The 16,079-nt window shown below is 63.4% G+C and overlaps 1 protein-coding gene across 1 annotated transcript; it reads left to right on the top strand.

The window, feature by feature from the left end:
* Positions 1-725: 725 nt before the first annotated feature.
* Positions 726-12,056, top strand: LOC123358004 (discs large homolog 1-like protein; the record flags this gene model as incomplete). Its single annotated transcript, XM_045000833.1, has 2 exons — positions 726-857; positions 11,892-12,056. Coding segments are annotated over exons 1-2 (282 nt in total), but the record flags the coding sequence as incomplete, so codon positions are not given.
* Between the last annotated feature and the right edge of the window lie 4,023 nt (positions 12,057-16,079).

Below are 16,079 nucleotides of genomic sequence, written 5' to 3'. Positions count from 1 at the left end.
GAGGGAGGGGGGCTGGACCGAGGAGGGAAGGAGGGGGAGGGCCGGGGAAGGAGGAGGGGGGGCTGGCTGGTCCGGGGAGGGCTGTGGGGGGGGAGGAGGAAGGGAGGGGGGCTGGACCGAGGAGAGAAGGAGGCGGGAAGGAGGAGGAAGGGAGGGGGCGGGCCGGGCCGAGGAGGGAAGGGGGGGGAGGAGGGATGGGAGGGGGGCCGGGCCGAGGAGGGAAGGAGGGGGAGGGCCGGGGAAGGAGGAGGGGGGGCTGGCTGGTCCGGGGAGGGCTGTGGGGGGGGGAGGAGGAAGGGAGGGGGGCTGGACCGAGGAGAGAAGGAGGCGGGAAGGAGGAGGGAGGGAAGGAGGGGGAGGGCCGGGGGGGGAGGAGGAAGGAGGGGGGGCTGGCTGGTCCGGGGAGGGCTGTGGGGGGGGGGAGGAGGAAGGGAGGGGGCGGGCCGGGCCGAGGAGGGAAGGAGGGGGAGGGGGAAGGCCGGGGATGGAGGCGGGAAGGAGGAGGGAGGGAGGGGGCGGGCCGGGCCGAGGAGGCCGGGGGGGGGGGAGGACCGGCCGGAGGGGGGAAGATCACTCGAAGGACACCGACACCGATCAGAGGCTCGGAGCCCGGAGGAAGGAGGGAGCCAGGCGGCTGGAGTGGGGGGGGGGGGCGCGGCGGAGGGATGCGGGGGGGCCCTCCCCGCACCGGCGTGGGGGGGAGGGGCCGGTAGGGGGCGCTGCGGAGCCGGGGGGGGGCCATGGGGCTGAACGGCGTGTCCCCCCCCTTCAGGAAGCTGGGCTGCTTCCCCCCCGTCATGTGCCAATGCAAAGTCATTTGCAGCAACCGGACCCTGTCCCTGATGTTCGGGTGCAAGGTACCGCGGGGGGGGGGGGCAGTGATGGGTCGGGGGGGGTGAGACCCAGTGAGGGGGGGGGCAGTGGATTGGCTGGGGAGGGGACCAAGCTGGGGGCTGGAGGGGGGAGAGGGGGGGAATTGGAATCCGGGGGGGGGAGGTTTGAGTAGGGGGGGCTGGAAGACAGGGGATTTGGGGGGGGGCAGTGTGAGCCGGGGGGGGGAAGGAGAGAGGGGGCGGACATGGGTCCCTGGCGAGGGGGGGGGGATGTGCTGAGGTCCCCGGTTCTGATCTGGGTGGGTTCGGGTTCAGGGGGGGGGCCCTGCAGGGGGGGGGCTGGCGCTGGGTGGGCTCGGGGCACACGGAGCCGATGCTGACCGGGCGCGGGGCGGGGACGGCTTGGGCCTCGGCTGGTGCCACTTTACTACCGTTGATAGTAGCAGTTTGGCTGGGAGGCCGGTACCGGCCGAGCGGCCCGTTCTGGTGCTGGTCCGGCTGGGGCTCCGGTACCGGCCGAGCGGCGGTTCTGGTTCTGGTGCTGGTCCGGCTGGGGCTCCGGTACCGGCCGAGCGGCGGTTCTGGTTCTGGTTCTGGTCCGGCTGGGACACCGGTACCGGCCGAGCGGCGGTTCTGGTTCTGGTACCGGTCCGGCTGGGGCTCCGGTACCGGCCGAGCGGCGGTTCTGGTTCTGGTTCTGGTACCGGTCCGGCTGGGGCTCCGGTACCGGCCGAGCGGCGGTTCTGGTTCTGGTGCTGGTCCGGCTGGGGCTCCGGTACCGGCCGAGCGGCGGTTCTGGTTCTGGTTCTGGTCCGGCTGGGGCTCCGGTACCGGCCGAGCGGCGGTTCTGGTTCTGTTCTGGTCCGGCTGGGGCTCCGGTACCGGCCGAGCGGCGGTTCTGGTTCTGGTTCTGGTTCTGGTCTGGCTGGGGCTCCGGTACCGGCCGAGCAGCGGTTCTGGTTCTGGTTCTGGTTCTGGTCCGTCTGGGGCTCCGGTACCGGCCGAGCGGCGGTTCTGGTTCTGGTTCTGGTCCGTCTGGGGCTCCGGTACCGGCCGAGCGGCGGTTCTGGTTTTGTTCTGGTCCGGCGGGGGCTCCGGTACCGGCCGAGCGGCGGTTCTGGTTCTGGTTCTGGTCCGGCGGGGGCTCCGGTACCGGCCGAGCGGCGGTTCTGGTTCTGTTCTGGTCCGTCAGGGGCTCCGGTACCGGCCGAGCGGCGGTTCTGGTTCTGGTTCTGGTCTGGCTGGGGCTCCGGTACCGGCCGAGCGGCGGTTCTGGTTTTGTTCTGGTCCGGCTGGGGCTCCGGTACCGGCCGAGCGGCGGTTCTGGTTCTGGTTCTGGTCCGGCTGGGGCTCCGGTACCGGCCGAGCGGCGGTTCTGGTTCTGGTTCTGGTCCGGCTGGGGCTCCGGTACCGGCCGAGCGGCGGTTCTGGTTCTGGTTCTGGTCCGGCTGGGACACCGGTACCGGCCGAGCGGCGGTTCTGGTTCTGGTTCTGGTCCGGCTGGGGCTCCGGTACCGGCCGAGCGGCGGTTCTGGTTCTGGTTCTGGTCTGGCTGGGGCTCCGGTACCGGCCGAGCGGCGGTTCCGGTTCTGGTCCGGCTGGGGCTCCGGTACCGGCCGAGCGGCGGTTCTGGTTCTGTTCTGGTCCGGCTGGGGCTCCGGTACCGGCCGAGCGGCGTTTTTTAAGGAAAGTCGCTGGGGTCAGATTCTGGATCCTGGCTGGAAATTGAATTTGACACCCCCCCCTCTGCCAGGTTGGGGGCTGCTGGGCGGGGGGGGGGGCTCTGTGGGGCTGGAGCACTGGGGTTGTGGGATCTGCCTTAGGGGATAGGGGCTGTGGGGGCTGGGTTGGGGGGCTATGGAGGCAGGGGGGCTCTGTGGGTCTGGAGCAGCGGGGTTGTGGGATCTGCCTTAGGGGATAGGGGCTGTGGGGGCTGGGTTGGGGGGCTATGGAGGCTGGGGGGGCTCTGTGGGGCTGGAGCAGCGGGGTTGTGGGATCTGCCTTAGGGGATAGGGGCTGTGGGGGCTGGGTTGGGGGGCTATGGAGGCTGGGAGGCTCTGTGGGGCTGGGTTAGGGGGCAGGGCAGTTTCTAAGCCGTGTCCTTAGCCTGTCCTGGAGGCCTGCGCGTCGGGGATTAAGGGAATTAATCCAGCGAGGCCGACGAAGCTGGGTGGGAACCACACGGGCCAGGCCAATGGGGGGGAGGGGGAGGAAGACCCTGCTATCCCTGCCCCGGACCCCCCAGTTCTGCCGGTGCCCCTCACTCCCGACCTGCAGCCCCCAGCCCATCATTCCCTTCCAGTGTTTCTCTCCTTCTCCGTCTGTCCTGGCAGCAGATCAAAGACGGCGTGGGAAGGGGAGCAGTTCATGGGGCTGCATGTGTATTGGGGTATTATGGGAGGGGAGTGGGGTCTGGTGGGTTAGAGCAGGGTGGGGGGAGCCGGGACTCCTGGGTTCTCTCCCCGGCTCTGGGAAGGACACCGGGACCTCGAAATCCCGTTCCCGGTTCTGCCCTGACCGGCTGTGTGCCCTTCGACGTGGCCCGTCTCCCTGCCTCGGTTTCCCCTCCGGCCCTTTGTGTCGTTATCCTGTTGCTTACTGGGGGTCCGTGCCGGGCCCGGCCCCATAAGCTGGGAATTGGTGGCCTTCGTTCGGACGGCCCCAAGGAGCCAAAGAGGTTAAGGTGACCCCCAAACTGTCCACCACTAAACAGCTGGACAGCCGCTTCGAGGGCCCAGAAACCCCAGCCGGCCTCGTCCCACGGCAAACGCCCCGATAAAGCCAGAAACCAGCTGAAACACCAGCAAGGTCGAGGATTAAGTGAGGCTTTAATTTTACGAACATCCCATGTTCCCTGTCCCTTTAGCCGGGGGGGAAAAAAAAATCTCTTGTCTGACCGTCTTTTAGCTGGGATTAAAGATAGTAATAACTGGCCTTTTGCGGGGAGAGTTTAGAAGATTTAGCCGGGTTGGCGCTAAAGTCTGGTCCCATTTCCTGCGAGGCCAAAACAAGACAAACACGCACACGAGGGGGAGAGAAAAGGCCTCTCACTTGGGATTAAACACACAAAAGGAAGTCTTTTTTTTTTTTTCACCCAACGCACAGTTGACCTGGGGAACTCCTCGCCAGAGGATGCTGTGAAGGCCAAGGCTAGAACTGGGGTCAAAAAAGAACTAGATAAATTCATGGTGGACGGGTCCATCCAGGGGGAAAAAAAGGTGGGTGCTGAGCACCCACTGGCAGCCCCCCATCAGCTTCCCCCCCCCCCAGCGCCTCCCACCCACCGGTGGCCCTGCCGATCAGCGCCTCCCCCTCCTAGTGCCTCCTGCCCGCTGTGGATCAGCTGTTTCATGGTGTGCAGGAGACGCCGGGGTGGAGCAGGAGGAGCAAGGACGGGGTGTGCTCAGGGGTGGAGATGTAATGGGGCAGGAAGAGGTGGGGCAGGGGTGCCAAGAGGCAGGGTGGCGGTTGAAGGGGTGGAGTAGAGGCGGGCCCTGGGGCAGAGCCAGGGGGAACACTATCCCCCCCCGCCCCGGCACATTAGAAAGTCACCACTTATGGTGTTGGGTGTTTGCCTCGGGTGGTCTTTGTCTTGGGTGGCAACTTGGGGAATGGGGTCGGCTAGTATGTTTGTGTTGTTTCTTGCAGGCCTAATGGTGCTATGAGTAGATCCTGGGAACCCAGGAGACCGTAGGGATTGTATTGGGTCATCTCTGTGTTGGGTCATCTTTGTTTCGGAACTTTGCATTGGGTCACTTTTGTGTTGGCCCGTCTTTGCATTGGGTCTTTGTGTTGAGTGGTTTTTGTGTTGGGTGGTCTTCACATTGGATTGTCTCTGTGTTGGGTCATGCTTATGGTGGGTCTTTGCGTTGGGTCGTCTTTGTGTTGGGTTGTCTTTGCGTTGGGTCTTTGTGTTGAGTCATTTTTGTGTTGGGTCGTCTTCACATTGGGTTGTCTCTGTGTTGGGTCATGCTTATGTTGGGTCTTTGCGTTGGGTCGTCCTTGCGTTGGGTCATCTTTGTGTTGGGTTGTCTTCGCATTGGGTTGTCTCTGTGTTGGGTCATGCTTATGTTGGGTCTTTGCGCTGGGTCGTTTTTGAGTTGGGTCGTCTTCACATTGGATTGTCTCTGTGTTGGGTCATGCTTATGTTGGGTCCTTGCGTTGGGTCGTCCTTGTGTTGGGTCGTCCTTGTGTTGGGTCATCTTTGTGTTGGGTTGTCTTCGCATTGGTTCATCCTTATGTTGGGTCATCTTTGCATTGGGTCTTTGTGTTGCGTCGTCTTTGTGTTGGGCCATCTTTTTGTTGGGTTGCAGCTTGGGGAATGGGGTCTGTTTGTATGGTTTTCTTCACTTTGATCCCGCAAGCCCAACGGCGTTATGGGTCCCAGGAGATGGTGGGGTTGGCAGCCAGGATGGTGACGTTTGCTGCAGTGGTTGTCGGCAGACAGCTGCTGCTTCTGCTCATTTCTTCCCCAACGTCTTTTCTTTTAAGAACCCCTAAAGGGCGGGCTGGGTGGAATAACCCAAACCTTCGTTATCCTGCCTGCCAATTAAGTGTAATTTTGAACAAGTCAATTGTGGTCCGTTGATTTGGGGTCCCGTGCGTCTCTTGTTCATCAGGCATGACCTTACCAGAGTCCTTGTGTTGTTATCAGGGGGTCTTTGTGTTTGGATTAAGTCCATTTTCTGTCTCCCTTTGGCACCAGGGAGAATTTCCCCCCCCCCAATTTTTTCAGATGTTGGGCGTTGGGTTTTTCGATAAAACATCGACCTTTCCCATGAGAAGCACGGATGCTTCACAGGGGAGACGGGGAAACCGTTTGTCAAAAACTCTAAAAGGAGTTTTTAGGCGGGACGTTTTGGGTCATATTTACGTTGGGTCTTTGCACCGGGTTACCTCTGTAATGGGCCGTCCTTGCGTTGGGTGATCTTTGCGTTGGATGATCTTTGCGTTATCTTTCCATTCGATCTTTGTGCCGGCTGGTCTTTGCTCTGAGTCAGTGTCGCACTGGGTCATCTTTGTGTTGGGGCTGCGTTTGGGGGTCTTTGTGGTATCCTTGCATCGGGTCTTTGTGCCGAGTCACCGTTGCATTGGGACATCTTCGTAGTGGGTCATCGAGTTGGGTGATCTTTGTGTTGCGTTATCTTTATGCTGGCTTGGAGAATCACCAGATGGTCCAACCGCTGATAGGGTGGGAAGCAAAGAGGAGGGCCCTTATACAGAGGGAACTGGATTGGCTGGCAAGAAACAAAGAACAGGGGGGTGTGATCTGGCCAAACAGAAGGTTACAGCGAGTGCCAAGAAGAGCCAGAAAAAAACGATCAGAGGGTTGGAGAAGATGCCTTACACTGAAGGTGCTTCCATCTGTTTAGCTTCTCCTAAGAACAGTGGAGGGGTGACTTGGTTACAGGGTCAAAATCCAAAGTATCAAAGGGCTCTTGAATCAGGTGGAACTAAAACCAAAGCTACAAGTTAAAGCCCGACAAATTGAAACGGGACATAAGGCCCTAATTTTTAACAGTCATGGGGAGTAGCCGTTGGAACCAACTCCCAAGGGAAGAGGTGGATTCTCCATCCCTCGATGGCTTCCAGTGGGGCTCTTTCTGGAAGACGCTTTAGCCAAACGCAAGTTGTTGGGTTTACAGTGAAATTCAATGGCCTGCATTACAGCGGAGGTCAGATTAGATGATCTAAAGGTCTCTTCGGGCCTATGGATCCGTGCATTCCCCATCCTTTTCCTCCACCTCATTGACAGAGATGTCGACCCGCCCTGGACTCCTTGAGCCCTGTAAATTCAACCTTCCACCCTGTTGGCCGATCCTCTTCACGTTGACTTGTCTTTGCCTCGGGTCCTCTTCGTGTTGGGTTGTCTTGGTTCTGGCGTTGGCGTTGGGTGGTCTCTGTGTTGCGTCAGACTTCTGTCGGGTTGTTGCCTTGGGTCTTCTTGGTGTTGAGTGGTCTTTGCGGTGAGTGGCGGCTTGCCAAATGGAGTCAGCTGGCCTACTTGTGTGGAGCGGGGCCCTTCTTCTGCTCCGGGTCTTCGGTGGCGGGGGGTCCTTCCGCCATGGGTCTTCGGGGCACTTCACCGGTGGGTCCCGGAGCAGAAGGACCCCTCACCGCCGAATTACCGCCGAAGCGGGACCCGCCGCCGAAGCGCCGGGTCTTCTGCGGTAATTCGGTGGCGGGGGGGTGCCCCGAGCGGCAGGTCCCGGAGCGGAAGGAATTACCACCGAAGCGGGGGTCCCAAAGACCCCAGCCCCCCTGAATCCTCTGGGCGGCCCTGGGGCTTGTAACTGCGTACTCCGTCCGTCTATTCAGCATCCTATACCAGGCTGATTCCCATCTTATCTGCGAGCCGTCGCATGGTAGAATTCAGTTATGATAAACTCTGTTAATTGTTGTGTTAACGAGCCCGATAACAAGCTCACTCCAGGGAGACCCGGGATCCAGATTTCTGGCTCTCTACCGTACAGAGTTTTTAAGGTCGATATGGGGTCCGGAAATGGTGCGACGCAATATCCCCAGGCGAGGCCCATCCATCCTGGTGGCCCCCCCAGTTTCACATGCCGGGACCATGGCTAGGGGGAGACGGTTGGGTCGTATCCCAGTCCTACGCTGTTGGTCGTTGGGCGAGAGGCGTCGCTGATGGAAAAGATTTTTGTCCTCTTCTTAATTAACAAAATAATGAGCTGGCACCCGAGGACGCCCTGAACCCGTTTCTGGCTTTCTACTGCGGGGAGTTTTTAAGTAGAGGGATTGAAAAATGTGGGGGGGGGGGACTTGATTTCTCTTGCCAATGATACCTGGTTCTTGATGGTCTGAGGTGTGACCAGGGGCTAGTCCCCGCCTCCCTGACTCAGTTTCCCTTCCCACCTGCTGTCTGTTTAGCTGGGAGGAGCCTGGGTTGTCTCTCACTCCATGCAGCGCCGGGCACAATTGGGTCCCCCCCCCCGATCGTGAATCTAGACAGAGCGGTTGAACCCCGCTATTTTAAGAGCCCATTAGAACTAGGGTGTAACCCACCCCCCGGGGAGGGGGAGCAGGCGATTTGGGGGGGCCAGGGAAGGGGGGTTTGTAGCTGTGGAGATGTTGGGGTGTTTTAGCGTGAGGTGGTGGCAGGAAGCCCAGCAGGGGGCACTGTGGGACGGGGCAGAGGGGGGCCATGGGGCAGAGGGGGCCCAGCAGGGGATGCAGAGCAGAGGGGGGCCAGTAGGGGGCTCCATGGGGCGGAAGAGGGGGCAGCAGGGGGCACCGAGGGGTAGATGGAGGCCAGCAGTGGACAGAGGGGGGCCGAAAGAGGATGCAGTGGGGCAGAGGGGGGCACCAAGGAGCACCGTGGGGCAGAAAAGGGCCAGCAGGGGGCGCCGTGGGGAAGAAGGGGGCTGGAAGGGGGCGCCGCAGGGCAGAAGGAGGCACCATGGGGAAGAAGAGGGCTGGCAGGGGGGCGCCGTGGGGCAGAAAGGAGCCAGCAGGGGGCGCCGTGGGGCAGAAAGGGGCCAGTAGGGGGCGTGGCGGGGCAGAAGGGGGCTGGCAGGGGGGTGCCGTGGGGAAGAGGGGGCCGATAGAGGGCGCCTTGGACACGAGGGGGCTGGCAGGGGGCGCCTTGGGGCAGGAGGGGGCCGGCAGGGGGTGTGGCAGGGCAGAAGGGGGCCGAGAGAGGATGCCATGGACCCGAGGGGGCCGGCAGGGGGCACCATGGGGCAGAAGGGGGCCCAGCAGGGCAGAGGGGGCCCAGAAGGGGGCCCAGCAGGGGGCGCTGGGGGGCAGAAGAGGCCCAGCAGGAGGTGCGGCGAGACAGAGGGGGCTGGCAGGGGGCGCCACGGGGCTGAAGGGGTCCAGCAGGGGCCGCCGGGGGTCAGAAGGGTCCCGGCAGGGGGCGCCGCGGGGCAGAAAGTTCCCAGCAGGGGGCGCCGGGGGTCAGAAGGGTCCCGGCAGGGGGCACCGGGGGTCAGAAGGTTCCCGGCAGGGGGCGCCGCGGGGCAGAGGGTCCTGGCAGGGGGCGCCGCGGGGCAGAGCAGGGCCCCGGCAGGGGGCGCCGTGGGTCAGAGGGGCCCGGCCGGGGGGCACCGCGGGGCAGAGGGTCCCGGCAGGGGGCAGAGGGTCTCGGCAGGGGGCACCGGGGGTCAGAGGGTCCCGGCAGGGGTCAGAGGGTCCCGGCAGGGGGCACCACGGGGCAGAAGGTCCCGGCTGGGGGTACCGCGGGGCAGAGGGGCCCAGCAGGGGGCACCGTGGGGCAGAAGGGTCCCGGCAGGGGGCGCCAGGGGGTCAGAAGGGTCCCGGCAGGGGGCGCTGGGGGTCAGAGCAGGGTCCCGGCTGGGGGTCAGAGGGTCCCGGCAGGGGGCACCACGGGGCAGAAGGTCCCGGCAGGGGGCGCCGCGGAGCAGAGGGTCCCGGCAGGGGGTACCGGGGGTCAGAGGGGCCCAGCAGGGGGCACCGTGGGGCAGAAGGGTCCCGGCAGGGGGCGCCGCGGGGCAGAAAGTTCCCAGCAGGGGGCGCCGTGGGGCAGAGGGTCCCGGCAGGGGGCGCCGTGGGTCAGAAGGTTCCCGGCAGGGGGCGCCGGGGGTCAGAAGGGTCCCGGCAGGGGGCGCCGCGGGGCAGAGGGTCCCGGCAGGGGGTCAGAAGTGTCCCGGCAGGGGGCGCCGCGGGGCAGAGGGTCCCGGCAGGGGGTCAGAAGTGTCCCGGCAGGGGGCGCCGCGGGGCAGAGGGTCCCGGCAGGGGGTGCGGCAGGGCAGAAAGTTCCCAGCAGGGGGCGCCGTGGGGCAGAGGGGGCCCAGCAGGAGGCACCACAGGAGGCACCACATTGCAGAAGGGGCCGCGATGGGGCAGAAGGTTCCCGGCGGGGGGCGCCGCAGGGCAGAAGGGGGACCAGCAGGGGGCACCGCGGGGCAGAGGGTCCCGGCAGGGGGCAGAGGGACCCAGCAGGGGGTGCCAGGGGTCGGAAGGGTCCCGGCAGGGGGCGCTGGGGGTCAGAAGGGTCCCATCAGGGGGCACCGCGGGGCAGAGCAGGGCCCAGCAGGGGGCGCCGTGGGTCAGAGGGGCCCAGCAGGGGGCAGATGGTCTCGGCAGGGGGCGCCGGGGGTCAGAGGGTCCTGGTAGGGGTCAGAGGGTCCCGGCAGGGGGCACCACGGGGCAGAAGGTCCCGGCAGGGGGCGCCGCGGAGCAGAGGGTCCCGGCAGGGGGCACCGGGGGTCAGAGGGGCCCACCAGAGGGCACCGTGGGGCAGAAGGGTCCCGGCAGGGGGTGCCGTGGGGCAGAAAGTTCCCAGCAGGGGGCGCCGTGGGGCAGAGGGTTCTGGCAGGGGGCGGCGGGGGTCAGAAGGGTCCCGGCAGGGGGTGGCGGGGGTCAGAGGGTCCCAGCAGGGGGCGCCGGGGGCAGAGGGTCCCGGCAGGGGGTGCGGCAGGGCAGAAAGTTCCCAGCAGGGGGCGCCGTGGAGCAGAGGGGGCCCAGCAGGAGGCGCCACAGGGCGGAAGGGGCCGCGATGGGGCAGAAGGTTCCCAGCGGGTGGCGCCGCAGGGCAGAAGGGGGACCAGCAGGGGGCACCGCGGGGCAGAGGGTCCCGGCAGGGGGCAGAGGGACCCGGCAGGGGGTGCCAGGGGTCGGAAGGGTCCCGGCAGGGGGCGCTGGGGGTCAGAAGGGTCCCATCAAGGGGCACCGCGGGGCAGAAGGGGCCCAGAAGGGGCCGCGGGTCCCAGCAGGGGGCGCCGTGGGTCAGAAGGGTCCCGGCAGGGGTCGCCGTGGGGCAGAGGGTCCCAGCAGGGGGCGCCGGGGGTCAGAGCGTCCCGGCAGGGGGCGCCGGGGTCAGAGGAGCCCGGCTGGGGGGCACCGCGGGGCAGAGGGTCCCGACAGGGGGCGCCGGGGGTCAGAAGGGTCCCGGCAGGGGGCGCCGGGGGTCAGAAGGGTCCCGGCAGGGGGCGCCGCGGAGCAGAAGGGTCCCGGCAGGGGGCGCCGCGGAGCAGAGGGTCCTGGCAGGGGTCGCCGTGGGGCAGAGGGCCCCAGCAGGGGGCGCCGGTGTCAGAAGGGCCACAGGGCGGAAGGGGCCGCGATGGGGCAGAAGGTTCCCAGCGGGGGGCGCCGCAGGGCAGAAGGGGGACCAGCAGGGGGCACCGCGGGGCAGAGGGTCCCGGCAGGGGGCAGAGGGACCCGGCAGGGGGTGCCAGGGGTCGGAAGGGTCCCGGCAGGGGGCACTGGGGGTCAGAAGGGTCCCATCAGGGGGCACCGCGGGGCAGAAGGGGCCCAGAAGGGGCCTCGGGTCCCAGCAGGGGGCGCCATGGGTCAGAAGGGTCCCGGCAGGGGTCACCGCGGGGCAGAGGGTCCCGGCAGGGGGCACCGTGGGGCAGAAGGGTCCCGGCAGGGGGCGCCGGGGGTCAGAGGGTCCCGGCAGGGGGCACCACGGGGAAGAAGGGTACCGGCAGGGGGCGCCGGGGGTCAGAAGGGTCCCGGCAGGGGGCGCCGTGGGTCAGAGGGGCCTGGCTGGGGGGGCACCGCAGGGCAGAGGGTCCCGGCAGGGGGCGCCGGGGGTCAGAGGGTCCCGGCAGGGGGCGCCGGGGGTCAGAAGGGTCCCGGCAGGGGGCGCCGGGGGGCAGAAGGGTCCCGGCAGGGGGCGCCGGGGGGCAGAAGGGTCCCGGCAGGGGGCGCTGTGGAGCAGAGGGTCCCGGCAGGGGGCGCCGGGGGGCAGAAGGGTCCCGGCAGGGGGCGCTGTGGAGCAGAGGGTCCCGGCAGGGGGCGCCGTGGGGCTGAAGGGTCCCGGCAGGGGGCGCCGTGGGGCTGAAGGGTCCCGGCACGGGACGCTGGGGGTCACAAGGGTCCCGGCAGGGGGCACCACGGGGCAGAAGGTCCCGGCACTGGGCGCCGCGGAGCAGAGGGTCCCGGCAGGGGGCACCGGGGGTCAGAAGGGTCCCGGCAGGGGGCGCCACGGGGCAGAGGGTCCCGGCAGGGGGCGCCGTGGGGCTGAAGGGTCCCGGCAGGGGGCGCCGGGGGTCAGAAGGGTCCCGGCAGGGGGCGCCGGGGGTCAGAGGGTCCCGGCCGGGGGGCTCACGCCGTGCTTGTCGCCCCCCCCAGAAATATCGCTACCAAGATGAGGACAGCCCGCCCCTGGAGCAGAGCCCGGCGCATCTCCCCAACCAGGTAAAGGCCCCCGAGCTCGTCCACGTCTCGGAGAAGAACTTGTCCCAGATCGAGAACGTCCACGGCTACGTGGCCCACTCCCACGTCTCCCCCATGAAGGTAGGACGGGGGGCGGGGGGCGCCCGGCCAGCACAGGGGGGCCCCGCCCGGCCCCGCCCCCCCCCGCTCCGCCCCCGCCTGCGAGTGTGTCGGGGGGCTCAGTGGGGCGGCCTGTGTCGCTCTGGGTGGGGGTCTGAATGGGTCTGGGTGTGTCACCGGGTGTGTGAGAGTGGATCTGGGTGTGTCACTGTGTGTATGTGGACTGGTGTGTTGCTGTGTGTGTGAATGGCTCTGGCTGTGTCGCTGTGTGTGTGAGAGTCGATGTGGGTGTGTTGCTGTGTGTGTCAATGGATCTAGGTGTGTCAATCTTTGTGTGAGTGGATCTAGGTGTGTCTCTCTGCATCTGGGAGGGGTGTGTGTGTGTGTGTGTGTGTGTGTATGTGAGAACGGCTCTCGGTGTGTCGCTGTGTGAGAGAGAGAGTGGATGTGTGTGTGTGTGAATGGATCTGGGTGTGTTGCTGTGTGTCAGTGGATCAAGGTTTGTCGCTGTGTGTGTGTGAGTGGGTCTGCGTGTGTCACTGTGTGTGTGTGTGGACTGGTGTGTCACTGTGTGTGTGTGTGTGGACTGGTGTGTCACTGTGTGTGAATGGCTCTGTGTGTGTCGCTCTGTGTGTGTGAGAGTGGATCTAGGTGTGTCTGTGTGGGAGGGGTGTGTGTGTGTGTGAATGGCTCTGGGTGTGTCGCTGTGTGTGTGAGAGTGGATCTGGGTGTGTCACTCTCTGTGTGTCAATGGATCTGGGTGTGTCGCTCTGTGTGTGTGTGGACTGGTGTGTCACTGTGTGTGTGAATGGCTCTGGGTGTGTCACTCTGTGTGTGAGAGAGTGGATCTAGGTGTGTCTGTGTGGGAGGGGTGTGTGTGTGTGGCTCTGGGTGTGTCACTGGGTGTGTAAGAGTGGATCTGGATGTGTCACTCTCTGTGTGTAAATGGATCTGGGTGTGTCGCTCTGTGTGTGTGTGAGAGTGGATCTAGGTGTGTCTCTCTGCGTGTGGGAGGTATGTGTGTGTGTGAATGGATCTGGGTGTGTCGCTGTGTGTCAGTGGATCAGGGTTTGTCGCTGTGGGTGTGAGTGGGTCTGCGTGTGTCACTGTGTGTGTGTGGACTGGTGTGTCGCTGTGTGTGTGAATGGCTCTGGGTGTGTCACTGTGTGTGTGTGAGAGAGAGTAGATGTGGGTGTGTCTGTGTGAATGGATCTGGGTGTGTCACGGTGTGTGTCAGTGGATCAGGGTTTGTCGCTGTGTATGTGTGTGAGAGAGTGGATCTGGGTGTGTCACTCTGTGTGTGTGTGAGTGGATTTCTGTGTCACTCTGTATGTGAAAGATTGGATCTGGGTGTGTTGCAATGTGTGTCAGTGGATCTGTGGTTGTCTCTCTGGGTGTGTGTCAGTGGATTTGTGTGTCACTCTGCGTGTGTGTGAGAGTGGATCTGTGTGTGTCAGTGGATCTGTGTGTTACTCTCTATGTGTGAGTGGATCTCTGTGTGTGTGTGTGTGTGTGTATGGATCTGGGTGTGTTGCTGTGTGTGTCAATGGATGTGTGTGTGTGTCAATGGATCTGTGTGTGTGTGTGTGAGAATGGATCTGGGTGTGTTGCTGTGTGTGTCAATGGATCTGTGTGTCACTCGGGGGTGTGTGTGTGTTAGTGGATTTGTGTGTGTGTCAGTGGATCTGGCTTTGTGTGAGTGGGTCTGGGTGTGTCACTCTGTGTGCAGGTTTGTCAGGGGTGCTGGCTTTCTGGGAGTGGGCATCAGTGGATCTGTGTGTGTCGCTATGTGTGTGTGTGTCAGTGGATTTGTCTCACTCTGTGTGTGTTGAGAGAGAGTGGATCTGTATGTGTCAGTGGATCTGTGTGTGTCGCTGTGTGTGTATCTGGATGTGTGTCAGTAGGTCTGGGTGTGTGTGAGTGGATCTATTTGTGTCACTCCGTGTGTGTGTGTGTGTGTGAGGGTGTGTGTATCACTAGCTCTGTGTGTGTGTGTGTGTGTATGTTGGGGAATGTCACTGGCTCTCTGGGAGTGTGCGTGTTAGTGGATCTGGGTGTGTTGCTCTGTGTGTCAGTGTGTGTGTGAGTGTATGTGTGTGTGAGAGAAGGTGTGTCAGGGTGTGGGTATCACTAGCTCTCTGTGAGTGTGTCAGTGGATTTGTGTGTGTGTTGCTGTGTGTGTGTCACCTTGGGTTAGTGTGTGTCTGAGTGTATCAGTGTGTGTGTAAGAGAGAGATGGTGTGTCAGAGTGTGCATATCACTAGCATCCTGTGTGTGTGTGCAGATCTGTGGGGGGGTCAGAGTGTGTCTGAGTGTATCAATGTGTGTGTTGCTGTGTGTGTGTTTGCTTGGGTCAGTGTGTCTGAGTGTATCAGTGTGTGTGTGGGTGTGCATACCACTAGCTCTGAGTGTATGTTAATGGATCTGTGTGTCAGTGTGTGTGTGTGTGTGTGTGTGTGAGTGAGTGTGTGTCCGGATGTGCATTTGTCAGTCTCAGTGTGTGAGTGTGTATCTGTGTGTGTATGTGTAGGATGTGCCTGGGGTTGTGTTGGGGTTGTCAGTGTGTCTATCATAGGGTGTGTGTGTCAATGTGTATCTTACTGTGTCTAAGAGTGTGTGTGTCAGTGGGTGCAGCTGTGCGTTTGTGAGTCCATGTCTATGTGTTTCTTAATGTGTCAGTGTGTGTGTGTGTGTCACATTGGCTCCTGTGTGTCAGTTTTAGCATGTCTGACTCTGCCTGTGTGTTTGTGTGTGACAGTCACTGAGTGTGTATTAGCAGATCCCTGTGTGTGTCTGTTTCAACATGTGAGTGTGTATCTTAGTGTGTGTGTGTGTGTGTGTGTGTCAGAGGTGTGTCACGGTGTCACAGGCATTATGTGTATCTTAGTGTGTGTGTGTGTCAGTATGAATCTTAATGTGGGTGTTTGACAGTGTGTGGGTCAGTTGTGTATCTTAGTGTGTGTGTGTGTGTCAGAGGTGTGTCATAAGGATCTGGGTGTGTAGCTCAGTATGAGTGTGTGACTGTGTGTGTCAGTGCGACTGTGTGTGTGTGTGTGTGTCTCAGGGTGTGTCAGCAAGTGCGTGTTAGTGGCTGTGTCAGTGCGTAGCTCAGTGCGACTGTGTCGTTGCTTGTGTGTCAGTGGATCTCCGTGTGTGTCAGACTCAGTGTGTGTGGCCGTGTGTATCCCAGTGTGTGTATATTAGGGAGTGTCTGTGTCACTCTGTGTCTGAGTGTATCACAGCGTCGGTGTCTGTGGGTGTATCTGAAGGTGCCGGGGTGTGTGTGTGCGTGCACACACACACGTTTGTGGAGGGATACTTCACACACACACAGAACACAATTTACTAGTCACCAGGAGAAAATCAGCAACAAGGACTCCTGGGTTCTCTCCCCGGCTCTGGGAGGGGAGAGGGGGCTGGTGGGTTAGAGCAGGAGGGGTGGGAGCCAGGACTCCTGGGTTCTCTCCCTGGCTCTGGGAGGGCAGTGGGGGCCGGTGGGTCGGAGCAGGGGGGGGCTGGGAGCCAGGACTCCTGGGTTCTCTCCCCGGCTCTGGGAGGGCAGTGGGGGCTGGTGGGTTAGAGCAGGGGGGGCTGGGAGCCAGGACTCCTGGGTTCTCTCCCTGGCTCTGGGAGGGCAGTGGGGGCTGGTGGGTTAGAGCAGGGGGGGCTGGGAGCCAGGACTCCTGGGTTCTCTCCCCGGCTCTGGGAGGGGAGTGGGGGCTGGTGGGTTAGAGCAGGGGGGCTGGGAGCCAGGACTCCTGGGTTCTCTCCCCGGCTCTGGGAGGGGAGTGGGGGGCTGGTTGGGGAAGGGGGGGCGGGGGGGGCTGGATGGCAGTAGGATTCCCACCCCGGCTCTGCCTGGAGCCTCTCTGGCCACGTGGCTGAGGGTGAGTCTCGCCCGGCCTCTAGGGGGCAGTGAGTCGGGTTGGGGGCGTGTGTGGAAATCCCCACACAAGGAGGTGGGGCAGGACTAGGACAATAGATTAATTGGGGGAGTGTCTGGTGAGATGTGTGTGTGTGTGTGGTGTGTGTGTGTGTGTACCG

This window comes from Mauremys mutica, unplaced genomic scaffold (assembly GCF_020497125.1).
Source record: "Mauremys mutica isolate MM-2020 ecotype Southern unplaced genomic scaffold, ASM2049712v1 001314F_np12_obj, whole genome shotgun sequence".
In the NCBI taxonomy this organism is placed as follows: Eukaryota; Metazoa; Chordata; order Testudines; family Geoemydidae; genus Mauremys; species Mauremys mutica.
This window is presented reverse-complemented; position numbering and strand designations above follow the sequence as displayed.